The sequence below is a fragment of the Salmo trutta genome, chromosome 18, assembly GCF_901001165.1.
Source record: "Salmo trutta chromosome 18, fSalTru1.1, whole genome shotgun sequence".
Lineage (NCBI taxonomy): Eukaryota > Metazoa > Chordata > Actinopteri > Salmoniformes > Salmonidae > Salmo > Salmo trutta.
In genome coordinates this window covers 4,060,037-4,075,147 of record NC_042974.1, presented here as the reverse complement: position 1 = coordinate 4,075,147, position 15,111 = coordinate 4,060,037, and the positions used below count along the sequence as shown (strand labels likewise).

Sequence of the window (15,111 nt, the reverse complement as noted above, 5' to 3'; positions counted from 1 at the left end):
AGCCTGTAGTTGATTTCAGCCTGTAGCCTATGGCAGTATACCCAGCCTGTAGTTGATTTGAGGCTGTAGCCTATGGCAGTATACCCAGCCTGTAGCCTATGGCAGTATACCCAGCCTGTAGTTGATTTGAGCCTGTAGCCTATGGCAGTATACCCAGCCTGTAGCCTATGGCAGTTTACCCAGCCTGTAGTTGATTTGAGCCTGTAGCCTATGGCAGTATACCCAGCCTGTAGCCTATGGCAGTACACCCAGCCTGTAGTTGATTTGAGCCTGTAGCCTATGGCAGTATACCCAGCCTGTAGTTGATTTCAGCCTGTAGCCTATGGCAGTATACCCAGCCTGTAGTTGATTTGAGGCTGTAGCCTATGGCAGTATACCCAGCCTGTAGCCTATGGCAGTTTACCCAGCCTGTAGCCTATGGCAGTATACCCAGCCTGTAGTTGATTTGAGCCTGTAGCCTATGGCAGTATACCCAGCCTGTAGTTGATTTCAGCCTGTAGCCTATGGCAGTATACCCAGCCTGTATCCTATGGCAGTATACCCAGCCTGTAGTTGATTTGAGCCTGTAGCCTATGGCAGTATACCCAGCCTGCAGCCTATGGCAGTTTACCCAGCCTGTAGTTGATTTGAGCCTGTAGCCTATGGCAGTATACCCAGCCTGTAGTTGATTTCAGCCTGTAGCCTATGGCAGTATACCCAGCCTGTATCCTATGGCAGTATACCCAGCCTGTAGTTGATTTGAGGCTGTAGCCTATGGCAGTATACCCAGCCTGTAGCCTATGGCAGTATACCCAGCCTGTAGTTGATTTGAGCCTGTAGCCTATGGCAGTATACCCAGCCTGTAGTTGATTTGAGCCTGTAGCCTATGGCAGTATACCCAGCCTGTAGCCTATGGCAGTATACCCAGCCTGTAGTTGATTTGAGCCTGTAGCCTATGGCAGTATACCCAGCCTGTAGCTGTACATTTAGATAGTGATATATGACAGTGTGTGTGTCGGTCAGTAGAGGACTCTCCACCAGGCAGGTGACTGGGGGAAACAGAAGCAGTCAACACAGCAGCATAGTGTCCTACAGTATGCCCTTCACACACACCCTACCCCCCACACACACACACCCTACCCTACCCCCATACACACCCTACACTACACCCCCCCCCCACACACACACACACACACACACACACACCCTCCCCCTCACACAGACACATCCTCCCCTACACACACACATGCACAAACCATCCATACAAACACACAGATGTGCGCATGCAGACATGTTCACACACACCCTACCCTACCCCCACACACACCCTACACTACACCCCCCCCCCCCCCCCCCCACACACACACCCTACACTACACCCCCCCCCCCCCCCCCCACACACACCCCACCAGAACCCAGAGCCAGTAGGCCTGTTTGTCCTTCCCCAGTTTCAGTGTTCAGGGTTGAAGTGATTGTAATTAAGGATAGACCCATAGAACACACACTCACACACTCCCCAGGGCCTGGAGTCCTTACAGTATGTGTTGATAAAAACCTTGATTTATAATGAGAGTGTGACATGATTTTGTGTGTGACGTGTGACGTGTGTGTGTGTGTGTGTGTGTGTGTGTGTGTGTGTGTGTGTGTGTGTGTGTGTGTGTGTGTGTGTGTGTGTGTGTGTGTGTGTGTGTGTGTGTGTGTGTGTGAGACAGGATGTGAGTTGTGTGTATGTGTGTGAGACAGGATGTGAGTTGGGTGTCGTGTGTGAGACAGGATGTGAGTTGGGTGTCGTGTGTGAGACAGGATGTGAGTTGGGTGTCGTGTGTGAGACAGGATGTGAGTTGGGTGTCGTATCGTGTTTGAGACAGGATGTGAGTTGGGTGTCGTATCGTGTTTGAGACAGGATGTGAGTTGGGTGTCGTATCGTGTTTGAGACAGGATGTGAGTTGGGTGTCGTGTGTGTGTCGTGTGTGTGTCGTGTGTGTCGTGTGTGTCGTGTGTGTGTGTGTGTGTGTGTGTGTGTGTGTGTGTGTGTGTGTGTGTTTGTCAGTAATGTGTACCAGCTCTCCAACCTCCCTACAGAGACATGGAGAACAGATGGGCTAGCCTGCCACCTACAGGGCTATACTAGACACTACACCCCTTCAACACTGTGCTCCTTAAAAGTAGACTTAGAGATGCACAAAGTAAACAGCAATATTGTCCGGTCCATTTCCTCAACAACTAAGAGCGTTGAAGCGCGCGGCTAAACTTCTCTGTTGTTTTGGTCCAGTAGCTCAGTCCTTGTAGCAGCGTGAAGCGCACCTGTGTACATGCACAGATACTCGGTGTGACTGAGAGAGTGAAGTCATGCACAGATACTCGGTGTGACTGAGAGAGTGAAGTCAGGCACAGATACTCGGTGTGACTGAGAGAGTGAAGTCAGGCACAGATACTCGGTGTGACTGAGAGAGTGAAGTCAGGCACAGATACTCGGTGGGACTGAGAGAGTGAAGTCATGCATCGTGCTCATCTCAATATCTGCTGTGCTGCTCGTGGTGATGTCATATCGCTGAATCTCAGTTTACATTTTATTAAAGTGTAATCATCTGGACGTTTTAAAAGTAGGTTTAATGTGTGATGTTTTAACCAATGTTCTGTTCTGATGATGAAATTATGCATATTGTTGCATATATTGACGCGTATATTGAAGATTGTCCCCTCTCCCCTCAGGTGGAGGCAGAGAGCCAGGAGCTGGTGGATGGCTCTCTGATAGACCTGTGTTTTGAAGATTGTCCCCTCTCCCCTCAGGTGGAGGCAGAGAGCCAGGAGCTGGTGGATGGCTCTCTGATAGACCTGTGTTTTGAAGATTGTCCCCTCTCCCCTCAGGTGGAGGCAGAGAGCCAGGAGCTGGTGGATGGCTCTCTGATAGACCTGTGTTTTGAAGATTGTCCCCTCTCCCCTCAGGTGGAGGCAGAGAGCCAGGAGCTGGTGGATGGCTCTCTGATAGACCTGTGTGGAGCCACGCTCCTGTGGCGCACGGCCGAGGGCCTGAGCCGCACCCCCACCGTCAAACACCTGGAGGCGCTACGTCAGGAAATCAACGCAGCCAGGCCCCAGTGTCCCGTCGGCTTCAACACCCTGGCCTTCCCCTCCATGAGACGCAAGGCAAGTTCCCTCCCTGATACAATGACAATACAAAAGAAAATATATCCCCCCCAAATAAATGTTTTGCACTTACAGCAGTTATTACATACATTTTCCTTCTGGTTGCCCCAGCGGGAATCAAACTCACGACCCTGGTGTTGATGGCTCCATGCTCTATCAACTGAGCCAGCCATTTTAGTCATTTAGCAGACTCTCTTATCCAGAGCCACTACAGTAGTGAGTCATTTAGCAGACTCTCTTATCCAGAGATACTACAGTAGTGAGTCATTTAGCAGACTCTCTTATCCAGAGACACTACAGTAGTGAGTCATTTAGCAGACTCTCTTATCCAGAGCCACTACAGTAGTGAGTCATTTAGCAGACTCTCTTATCCAGAGATACTACAGTAGTGAGTCATTTAGCAGACTCTCTTATCCAGAGACACTACAGTAGTGAGTCATTTAGCAGACTCTGATCCAGAGATACTACAGTAGTGAGTCATTTAGCAGACTCTCTTATCCAGAGATACTACAGTAGTGAGTCATTTAGCAGACTCTGATCCAGAGATACTACAGTAGTGAGTCATTTAGCAGACTCTCTTATCCAGAGATACTACAGTAGTGAGTCATTTAGCAGACTCTGATCCAGAGATACTACAGTAGTGAGTCATTTAGCAGACTCTCTTATCCAGAGATACTACAGTAGTGAGTCATTTAGCAGACTCTCTTATCCAGAGATACTACAGTAGTGAGTCATTTAGCAGACTCTTATCCAGAGATACTACAGTAGTGAGTCATTTAGCAGACTCTCTTATCCAGAGATACTACAGTAGTGAGTCATTTAGCAGACTCTCTTATCCAGAGAGACTACAGTAGTGAGTCATTTAGCAGACTCTCTTATCCAGAGATACTACAGTAGTGAGTCATTTAACAGACTCTCTTATCCAGAGCCACTACAGTAGTGAGTCATTTAACAGACTCTCTTATCCAGAGACACTACAGTAGTGAGTCATTTAGCAGACTCTTATCCAGAGATACTACAGTAGTGAGTCATTTAGCAGACTCTTATCCAGAGATACTACAGTAGTGAGTCATTTAACAGACTCTCTTATCCAGAGCCACTACAGTAGTGAGTCATTTAGCAGACTCTTATCCAGAGCCACTACAGTAGTGAGTCATTTAGCAGACTCTTATCCAGAGATACTACAGTTAGTGGCTAGGTGAGACCACCACATCTCAGTCATAGTCAGTACATTTGTCCTTAATGAGTAAAGTCAGAGCTAGTAGGGAAAGACCAGTTGTAGAGAAGGCAGCAGGGGGTTTCTGTTCTGTTTGTTTTCTGATGTATCCAAGTGTTTCTGTTGTTGCTGTATGTGTTGCTGGTGACTATTCCATTCTCCCCTTATGGGATTACTTACAATGTATCTCATCTACTGTAGGACACCCCAGATGAGAAGCAGCCGTGGGTCTATCTCCAGTGTGGCCACGTCCATGGTTACCACAACTGGGGGAGCCACCGGGACAGAGACAGGCTGGACCGGGACCAGGAGGAGAGGGAGCCGGGCCGGAGCAGGGAGTGTCCTATGTGTCGAGCTAGTGGGCCGTACGTTCCCCTCTGGTTGGGCTGCGAGGCAAGCTTCTATCTGGACACGGCTCCGCCCACCCACGCCTTCTCACCGTGTGGTCACGTGTGTTCTGAGAAGACGGCTGTGTTCTGGAGTCAGATCCCGCTGCCGCACGGAACACACACCTTCCACGCCGCCTGTCCCTTCTGCGCCCAGCAACTGAGCGGCGAGCAGGGATACGTTAGACTCATCTTCCAGGGCCCACTCGACTAGGGGGACTATTTGTCCTTGGTCGGAACTACTTTCTTTTTGGTCGCAAAGGAACGACGTTTATAACAAAAAGCATATAACTTCCAACTCCCTGGGATTTTGGGGTGGGGGGGGATTTTCTGGACTATTCTCTCCGTTTCCGTTTGTCTCTCTGTGTTTTTAAGTGACCTTTTCTATTTTTGATTTTTATTGGGAATGAAAACAAAGATTTCTATATTTTCATGTGAAACAGAAAAAGAAACCAAAACACTACTGGGGGATATAATTGAGTTTTCTGAAAGAACTGTAAACTGTATTTATCTATTGTACTAACATATGACCACATATGGGTTTATTCTCCTTTGTTGCAATATCCATCCGTATCCATGTTTAAGACTTAAAGTCCTTTATTTCTGCCCAGACTTCATAATAACTCAACTCCAAAATGAAGACAAGCTACATTAGTTACTCTCCTTTACTCTTCTTGGTCAATATGCTTCACTTCAATACTCTTTAACATTTTTATTGTGCTATTAGACTATAATAATAGCAGATTTCAAGGTCAAGGGTCGTATTCACTGGAAGCAAACAGGAAGGAACCTACCTCAATTGGTCTAATGAGAAACGTTTGTTTTCCGTTGCGAAACGTTTTGCTACGGTATGCAGTAATGAGTACGACCAAGGTGTGTTTTGGGGGTTCAGTTTTGTGTATAGCGGTGTGTGTGTGTGTGTCCCCCCCCCCCACATCATGTATCTATTGAGTATCCATGACAACGTCCTGTCATATTGAAACCTCTGTGTTGTCTGTCTGATGGGGAGTTCTGGCTGTGTGTAAGGGGGGAAGTTTCCCCTAAGTACAGATCTAGGATCCGCTTCCCCTCTCCCAATCCTAACCTGAACCATTAGTGGGGAAAATGTGAAACTGACTGAAGAAAAGCATCTAGGGGCAACTCCACCCTACACCGTGTTATAACTGTTAATTTTTTCCCACAAGGCATTGCCATGACCTTTCACATTTGAAGCAATAGATTTGGACGCAGACTTCCTACTTTTCGAGCAACTTGGGATTTGTAGTCCCTTGATTGATTAGATAGATTGACAGCTATGTGATTGCTGTCTGTAGTTATGAATGAGTGTTGAACACACACACACACACACTGTTGCCTGTGTAAAGACAGACCGGTCATGTTGAATGTCATTCTCTTCTTAAGTATCTAGTCGTCACGATAATTCTGAATGGAACAGTATTTATAGGGACAAAATACCTCAGTATAAAAAGTAGTCCTGAACTTCAACCTTCAGAATTCAGTGGGGGGGGGGCATTACTTAGTATAAATTGTCTATGGATGGTATTTGATCATGTTTTTACTGTATGAGTGTATATTTTGTGTACAGTATTTTGTGGGTTGGTTCTTATATCCTTTTTGGGACCTAAAATCCCCCACAGTCCCCACAAGGCTAGTAAAACAAGGGAAATTCTCCCTCATGGGGACATTTACCACGTCCTCATGAATACAAAGGCAATTTTAAGCTCAGCTGTTAGGTTAAGGTTAGGGAAAATAGGATTTTGAATGGAAATGAATTGTAGGTCCCCACGTGGGTAGAAGAACATAGTGTGTGTCAGTATATGTTGTATTGTGTACAGATGGTATCTCCACTCTCTCTGAATCTGACTGATACTCACCTCAGGGAGAACACACACACACACACACACACACACACGCCTGTCTGGCCCATAGATATATATATATATATATATATATACACACACACACACACACACACACACCTGTCTGGCCCATAGATATACATACATACATACACACACACACACACACACACACACACACACACACACACACACACACACACACACACCTGTCTGGCCCATAGATACACACACACACACACACACACACACACACACGCCTGTCTGGCCCATAGATACACACACACACACACACACACACACACACACACCCGCCTGTCTGGCCCATACACATCCAAACAGACACTCTCCATGCAACAGACTTCAGAGGATACCTCATCAGTAGTTAAAGGTGTCTGTCTTGTCTTCTACAGCCCACTGTCCACAGCCTCATGTTTATACTCTACGTAAGTACGCAACACAAGCTGAGCCAAATGGCTGTTAGGGTTATTGTGTAGTAAAAATATACAAACGTGTTCAGCCCTGCAATTTGTAAATAAGCAGGATCACCATGTTGTGTAGGGTGTTGCGTTGTTGCGTAGGGTGTTGCGTTGTTGCGTAGGGTGTTGCGTTGTTGCGTAGGGTGTTGCGTTGTTGCGTAGGGTGTTGATACTCTTAACATCTTGTCTGTCAGCTGTTCTATGGACTTGTCAAAGGCACTGTGTTCCTCTTTATTGGGGAACGTGTGCAAGTAAGGGCTTTACTCTCTGGTCGTCCCTAATGATACTCTGTTCCCTTCATAGGGCTCTGGTCGTCCCTAATGGTACTCTGTTCCCTTCATAGGGCTCTGGTCGTCCCTAATGGTACTCTGTTCCCTTCATAGGGCTCTGGTCGTCCCTAATGGTACTCTGTTCCCTTCATAGGGCTCTGGTCGTCCCTAATGGTACTCTGTTCCCTTCATAGGGCTCTGGTCAATAGTAGTGCACTGTATAGTACAGCCAGGACGTTAAACCGATCATTATCGACACCGGCAGTACCGATCACTTACCGTATTAAACCGATCATTATCGACACCGGCAGTACCGATCACTTATCGTATTAAACCGATCATTATCGACACCGGCAGTACCGATCACTTATCGTATTAAACCCATCATTATCCACACCGGCAGTACCGATCACTTATCGTATTAAACCGATCATTATCCACACCGGCAGTACCGATCACTTATCGTATTAAACCGATCATTATCCACACCGGCAGTACCGATCACTTATCGTATTAAACCGATCATTATCCACACCGGCAGTACCGATCACTTATCGTATTAAACCGATCATTATCCACACCGGCAGTACCGATCACTTATCGTATTAAACCGATCATTATCCACACCGGCAGTACCGATCACTTATCGTATTAAACCGATCATTATCCACACCGGCAGTACCGATCAGTAGTAGTAGTTTAAAGGAGAATAATACAAACTGTGGTGCAGATTAATGTTATAAACAGATTGTTCTATTTATCGGTATCGCATCAATTCAGGCAATTTATCACCATATGGATTTTGGTCCATATCACCTAGCTCTACTATATAGGGAATAGGGTGCCATTTTGGACTCAGCCATTGTCTGTCTCTGTATACTGTCTGCATGGTGTCTCTGTTTCTCTACCCCTCTCTCTAGCTCTGGTCCTGGGCGTTAGTGAAGGAAGGCTGAGCAGTAGCACCCTGGACCAGAGCTTGAGTATCTCTTCTGTCTGGAGAATTTCTGATGCTTTAAGGCAAAAGCTGAGAATGTTTTCTGATTTAACAGTTTTTGTACCGACTTTAAACAATAAAGTTTAAAACATGACACATTTTATATTTTCATTGTATTTTCATTTGTATTGTTACTCAAATGTTGCCATTGTATTGTGAATAGCGTTAGCTCAACTCTGTCCTCTTGTGGTTGAAATAGTCTGTGTTATTTCATAGTCACATGATACTAGAGCCTTTCTCTCTCTTTGTCTCTCTCAGCATTAACATATTCATAATCTCTTGTGGACAGACTCAAGTAACGTGTGACACAATTATTCTCAATTGTTGTAGTTCCAGGTTTCTGAGATTAACAAGTTCATTCAACTTCTCTGTGAGAAGAAAACCAGGACATCTTCCCCCCTGGATGAGTTCTGACATCTACATCCTTTACTGCCTTAATTTCTACCTCTTTCTTCCCTCCGTCCTGTCAGAGCTGCTCCAGAGAGTCAATGAAGATAAGCTGCTCCAGAGAGTCAATAAAGATAAGCTGCTCCAGAGAGTCAATAAAGATAAGCTGCTCCAGAGAGTCAATAAAGATAAGCTGCTCCAGAGAGTCAATAAAGATAAGCTGCTCCAGAGAGTTAATAAAGATAAGCTGCTCCCGAGAGTCAATAAAGATAAGCTGCTCCCGAGAGTCAATAAAGATAAGCTGCTCCCGAGAGTCAATAAAGATAAGCTGCTCCCGAGAGTCAATAAAGAGAAGCTGCTCCAGAGAGTCAATAAAGATAAGCTGCTCCAGAGTGTCAATAAAGATAAGCTGCTCCAGAGTCAAAGATAAGCTGCTCCAGAGTCAATAAAGATAAGCTGCTCCAGAGAGTCAATAAAGATAAGCTGCTCCAGAGTCAATAAAGATAAGCTTCTCCAGAGCGTCAATAAAGATAAGCTGCTCCAGAGTGTCAATAAAGATAAGCTGCTCCAGAGTCAAAGATAAGCTGCACCAGAGTCAATAAAGATAAGCTGCTCCAGAGCGTCAATAAAGATAAGCTGCTCCAGAGCGTCAATAAAGATAAGCTGCTCCAGAGTCAATAAAGATAAGCTGCTCCAGAGAGTCAATAAAGATAAGCTGCTCCAGAGAGTCAATAAAGATAAGCTGCTCCAGAGAGTCAATAAAGATAAGCTGCTCCAGAGTCAATAAAGATACTACTAAAGCCTCTGTGATGTCAGAGTTGTGTGGGTGTCAGTGTCTTGTGATGTCAGAGTTGTGTGTGTGTCAGTGTCTTGTGATGTCAGAGTTGTGTGTGTGTCAGTGTGTTGTGATGTCAGAGTTGTGTGTGTGTCAGTGTGTTGTGATGTCAGAGTTGTGTGTGTCAGTGTGTTGTGATGTGTCAGGCTTTGTGGAACTGTTTTGAAGAGGGTTCTCTGTAATGAATGTGTGTCTGTGTGAGAGAGGAGGGTTGTTAGTGGTTTATTCTGATGGAACAGGAGAGATGCTTTTGAATTAGTCCAGATCAGAGCTTCTTCTTCACTTTGATCCGAGTGCAAAAAACGCTTCCTCTCCGTGTTCATGCATGTCTTGATTTTCTCCACGGTGAATCTAACATGCTACTGTATAAGAACAATGGACGTGTTCTATTATTACTATACCAGTCCTAGAATATAACACACCTTTATCCAATCGCTGTAGTGTGCAGTGATGTGTAAAATACAGACGTCAAGTTACACTAATGTGCTGCTGATAAATACAGTTGAAGTCAGAAGTTTACATACACCTTAGCCAAATACATTTAAACTCAGTTTTTCACAATTCCTGATATTTAATTCTAGTAAAAATCCCCTGTCTTAGGTCAGTTAGGATCACCGCTTTATTTTAAGAATGTGAAATGTCAGAATAATAGTAGAGAGAATGATTTATTTCAGCTTTAATTTCTTTCATCACATCCAAAAAGTATGATCTTTGTCCCCATGTGCAGTTGCAAACCGTAGTCTGGCTTTTTTATGGCGGTTTTGGAGCAGTGGCTTCTTCCTTGCTGAGCGGCCTTTCAGGTTATGTCGATATAGGACTCGTTTTACATTGGATATAGATACTTTGTACCTGTTTCCTCCAGCATCTTCACAAGGTCCTTTGCTGTTGTTCTGGGATTGATTTGCACTTTTCGCACCAAAGTACATTCATCTCTAGGAGACAGAACAAGTCTCCTTCCTGAGCGGTATGACGCCTGCGTGGTCCCATGGTGTTTATACTTGCATACCATTGTTTGTACAGATGAACGTGGTACCTTGAGGCGTTTGGAAATTGCTCCCAAGGATGAACCAGACTTGTGGAGGTCTACAATTTGTTTCTGAGGTCTTGGCTGATTTCTTTTGATTTTCCCATGATGTCAAGCAAAGAGGCACTGAGTTTGAAGGTAGGCCAGGTACACCTCCAATTGACTCAAATTATGTGCATTTGCCTATCAAAAGCTTCTAAAGCCATGACATCATTTTCTGGAATTTTCCAAGCTGTTTAAAGGCACAGTCTACTTAGTGTATGTAAACTTCTGACCCACTGGAATTGTGATGCAGTGAATTGTAAGGTAAATAATCTGTTTGTAAACAATTGTTGTCAAATTACTTGTGTCATGCACAAAGTAGATATCGTAACCGACTTGCCAAAACTATAGTTTGTTAAGAAGAAATTTGTGGAGTGGTTGAAAAATGAGTTTTAATGACTCCAACCTAAGTGTATGTGAACTTCCGACATCACCTGTATATCATATCCCTGTTGGTTTAGTGGTTTGTGTTATTGTTAAAACACTCCTATCAGACCTGCAGACCAGAGAGAAGGTGCTGTTGCAGAGTTATTAAAGGTGTCATATTAATTTATTGTTACTGTAATGTTTTTGCACAGCCGTGTAGTTTTACCCCTTGGCAGTCACAACCTCTGGATCTGTCCCAAATGGTACCCTATTCCCAAGGTAGTGCACTACTTTGGACCAAGACCCATAGGATTCTGCTGAAACGTAGTGCACTACTTAGGACCAAGACCCATAGGGTTCTGCTGAAACGTAGTGCACTACTTTGGACCAAGACCCATAGGGTTCTGCTGAAACGTAGTGCACTACTTTGGACCAAGACCCATAGGGTTCTGCTGAAACGTAGTGCACTACTTTGGACCAAGACCCATAGGGTTCTGCTGAAACGTAGTGCACTATATTTGTGTGGGATGTCTAAGTGGGAAATGGGGCTGTGATTTTCTCTCTTTAAAAATGATTGTATGTAGTACACAACAGGACAGTAGTGTCTCTCTGGAATCTGTCAGCGATCAGGAGAACACATGTAGAGTCCCAGCTGTTCAGTCTCTCTGGAGAGGAATGGGACCTCTGATTTGATTCAGTCTCTCTGGAGAGGAATGGGACCTCTGATTTGATTCAGTCTCTCTGGAGAGGAATGGGACCTCTGATTTGATTCAGTCTCTCTGGAGAGGAATGGGACCTCTGCTTTGATTCAGTCTCTCTGGAGAGGAATGGGACCTCTGCTTTGATTCAGTCTCTTTGGAGAGGAATGGGACCTCTGCTTTGATTCAGTCTCTCTGGAGAGGAATGTGACCTGTCTGATAGATGATCAGCAGGGTATCTATTATATCTATCTGATAGATGATCAGCAGGGTATCTGTTATATATGTCTGATAGATGATCAGCAGGGGATCTGCTATATCTGTCTGATAGATGATCAGCAGTGTATCTGTTATACCTGTCTGATAGATGATCAGCAGGGTATCTGTTATATCTGTCTGATAGATGATCAGCAGGGTATCTGTTATATCTGTCTGATAGATGATCAGCAGGGTATCTGTTATATCTGTCTGATAGATGATCAGCAGGGTATCTGTTATATCTGTCTGATAGATGATCAGCAGGGTATCTGTTATATCTGTCTGATAGATGATCAGCAGGGTATCTGTTATATCTGTCTGATAGATGATCAGCAGGGTATCTGTTATATCTGTCTGATAGATGATCAGCAGGGTATCTGTTATATCTGTCTGATAGATGATCAGCAGGGTATCTGTTATATCTGTCTGATAGATGATCAGCAGGGTATCTGTTATATCTGTCTGATAGATGATCAGCAGGGTATCTGTTATATCTGTCTGATAGATGATCAGCAGGGTATCTGTTATATCTGTCTGATAGATGATCAGCAGGGTATCTGTTATATCTGTCTGATAGATGATCAGCAGGGTATCTGTTATATCTGTCTGATAGATGATCAGCAGGGTATCTGTTATATCTGTCTGATAGATGATCAGCAGGGTATCTGTTATATCTGTCTGATAGATGATCAGCAGGGTATCTGTTATATCTGTCTGATAGATGATCAGCAGGGTATCTGTTATATCTGTCTGATAGATGATCAGCAGGGTATCTGTTATATCTGTCTGATAGATGATCAGCAGGGTATCTGTTATATCTGTCTGATAGATGATCAGCAGGGTATCTGTTATATCTGTCTGATAGATGATCAGCAGGGTATCTGTTATATCTGTCTGATAGATGATCAGCAGGGTATCTGTTATATCTGTCTGATAGATGATCAGCAGGGTATCTGTTATATCTGTCTGATAGATGATCAGCAGGGTATTTGTTATATCTGTCTGATAGATGATCAGCAGGGTATCTGTTATATCTGTCTGATAGATGATCAGCAGGGTATCTGTTATATCTGTCTGATAGATGATCAGCAGGGTATCTGTTATATCTGTCTGATAGATGATCAGCAGGGTATCTGTTATATCTGTCTGATAGATGATCAGCAGGGTATCTGTTATACCTGTCTGATAGATGATCAGCAGGGTATCTGTTATATCTGTCTGATAGATGATCAGCAGGGTATCTGTTATATCTGTCTGATAGATGATCAGCAGGGTATCTGTTATATCTGTCTGATAGATGATCAGCAGGGTATCTGTTATATCTGTCTGATAGATGATCAGCAGGGTATCTGTTATATCTGTCTGATAGATGATCAGCAGGGTATCTGTTATATCTGTCTGATAGATGAACGTAAAGACCATGATGAACCAGTCTCAGCCAGAGCAGAAAGGACTGAGAAACAGGGATGTGTCCTCTGCAGGCAAGGATTTGCACACTGCACACAGAACCAGGAAGTTTCTTATTGCCCTTGTGGAGGCCACTCCTCCTCTGCACAAACAAGGAAATCGAAAGTTATCTCTGATACTCCTCTGCGCTGTTTGTTAGTGAGTGTCAAAATGGCAGAGGCATTTTTTGAAGATCGAGATTCATTTAGCTGTTCAATCTGCCTGGATCTACTGAAGGATCCGGTGACTACTTCCTGTGGACACAGCTACTGTATGGGCTGTATTGAGGGCTGCTGGGATCAGGTTGACCTGAAAGGTGTTTACAGCTGCCCAGAGTGCCGACAGACCTTTGTCCAAAGGCCTGTTCTGAACAGAAACACGTTGCTGGCTAAAGTGGTGGAGAACCTGAAACATACTGCTCTTCATGCTGCTCCTCCTGCTCACTGTTATGCTGGACCTGGAGATGTGGAGTGTGATTTCTGCACTGGGAGAAAACACAAAGCCCTCATGTTCTGTCTGGCGTGTCTGGCCTCTTACTGTGAGACTCACCTCCAGCCTCACTATAATTTCCCTGCCTTAAAGAAGCACATGCTGGTCAAAGCCTCCACACAACTACAGGAGAAGATCTGCTCTCAACATGACAAACTGCTGGAGGTTTACTGTCGTACCGATCAGCAGTGTATCTGTTATCTGTGTACCATGGATGAACATAAAGGCCATGATACAGTCTCAGCTGCAGCAGAGAGGACTGAGAAACAGAAGCAGGTGGGGGAGAAGCAACAGAAATCCCAGCAGAGAATCCAGGAGAGAGAGAAGGAGATGCAGGAGCTGAGACAGGCTGTGGACTCTCTGAAGCTCTCTGCACAGGCAGCCGTGGACGACAGCGAGAGGATCTTTGCTGAGCTGATCCGCACCATGGAGACAAGGTGCTCTGAGGTGAAGGAGCTGATCAGAGACCAGGAGAAGGCTGAAGTGAGTCAGGCTGAAGGCCTCCTGGAGCGACTGGAGCAGGAGGTGGCTGAGCTGAGGAGGAGAGATGCTGAGCTGGAGCAGTTCTCACACACAGAGGACAACATCCACTTCCTCCAAAGGTTCAAAGACCACAGTACCCCCCCTGTTTCTGAAGAGATGCCTGCCATCATCCATAACCAAGGTTGTGATTTTAAGACAGTGATGACCTCTGACCTCCAGGAAAAGCTGATGCTCTGCTGTAAGGAGGGAGTAGTGAAGATATCAGCAGCAGTGAAAGCTGTCCACATACTGCAGTCAGCAAAGCCAAGCACCAGAGCAGCAGCATCTGTCCCACAATATCACAGAACGTATTATGAAGGCTTTGTTGGAAAACATAGTGGTTTCTGGGGATTTTGTGTTCATTGTGGCAAGAGAAAAACGCAGCATGGCCACATGGGTAAATGTTCCTAGTTATATTAAGGAGTGAGTTGATAATACTATTGTCATCTTGTAGATAAACTGTGTGTCCGTAAAAGGAGCAGGAGAGAGTGTGTGTTTGTTGTGTTTCACAGTATCTGTATATTCTGAAATGACATGACACACACCTTAACTCCACTCACACACTCACCATCCAAAGTAGACTTAAAGCCAGTGGTGTAAAAATACTTTTAAGTACTTAAGTAGTTGTTTTGAGTATCTATACTTTATTTTATTTGTTATTTTTTTGACATCTTTTACTTTTACTTAACTACATTCATAAGTAAAATGAACTTTT

General features: G+C 44.6%; 2 protein-coding genes across 5 annotated transcripts in view; both read left to right on the top strand.

Annotated features, from left to right (window-relative positions):
* LOC115152774 (E3 ubiquitin-protein ligase pellino homolog 1) overlaps window positions 1–6,310 on the top strand; it is a 41,891-nt gene extending 35,581 nt beyond the window's left edge. For 3 of the 4 annotated variants that reach the window (XM_029697562.1, XM_029697561.1, XM_029697560.1), the window contains exons 7-8: window positions 2,692–3,126; window positions 4,544–6,310. In XM_029697562.1, coding sequence (XP_029553422.1) covers window positions 2,692–3,126; window positions 4,544–4,942 — 834 coding nt within the window. In that variant the 3' untranslated portion in view covers window positions 4,943–6,310. The remainder of the gene's footprint in view (window positions 1–2,691; window positions 3,127–4,543) is intronic. The other variant, XM_029697563.1, reaches the window with a different exon arrangement.
* A 7,195-nt stretch (window positions 6,311–13,505) lies between these two features.
* LOC115152777 (E3 ubiquitin/ISG15 ligase TRIM25-like) lies at window positions 13,506–14,875 on the top strand. The gene has a single exon (XM_029697565.1). It carries the CDS (start codon window positions 13,557–13,559, stop codon window positions 14,805–14,807), a length of 1,251 nt encoding a protein of 416 aa, XP_029553425.1. The 5' UTR covers window positions 13,506–13,556; the 3' UTR covers window positions 14,808–14,875.
* Window positions 14,876–15,111: the final 236 nt, after the last annotated feature.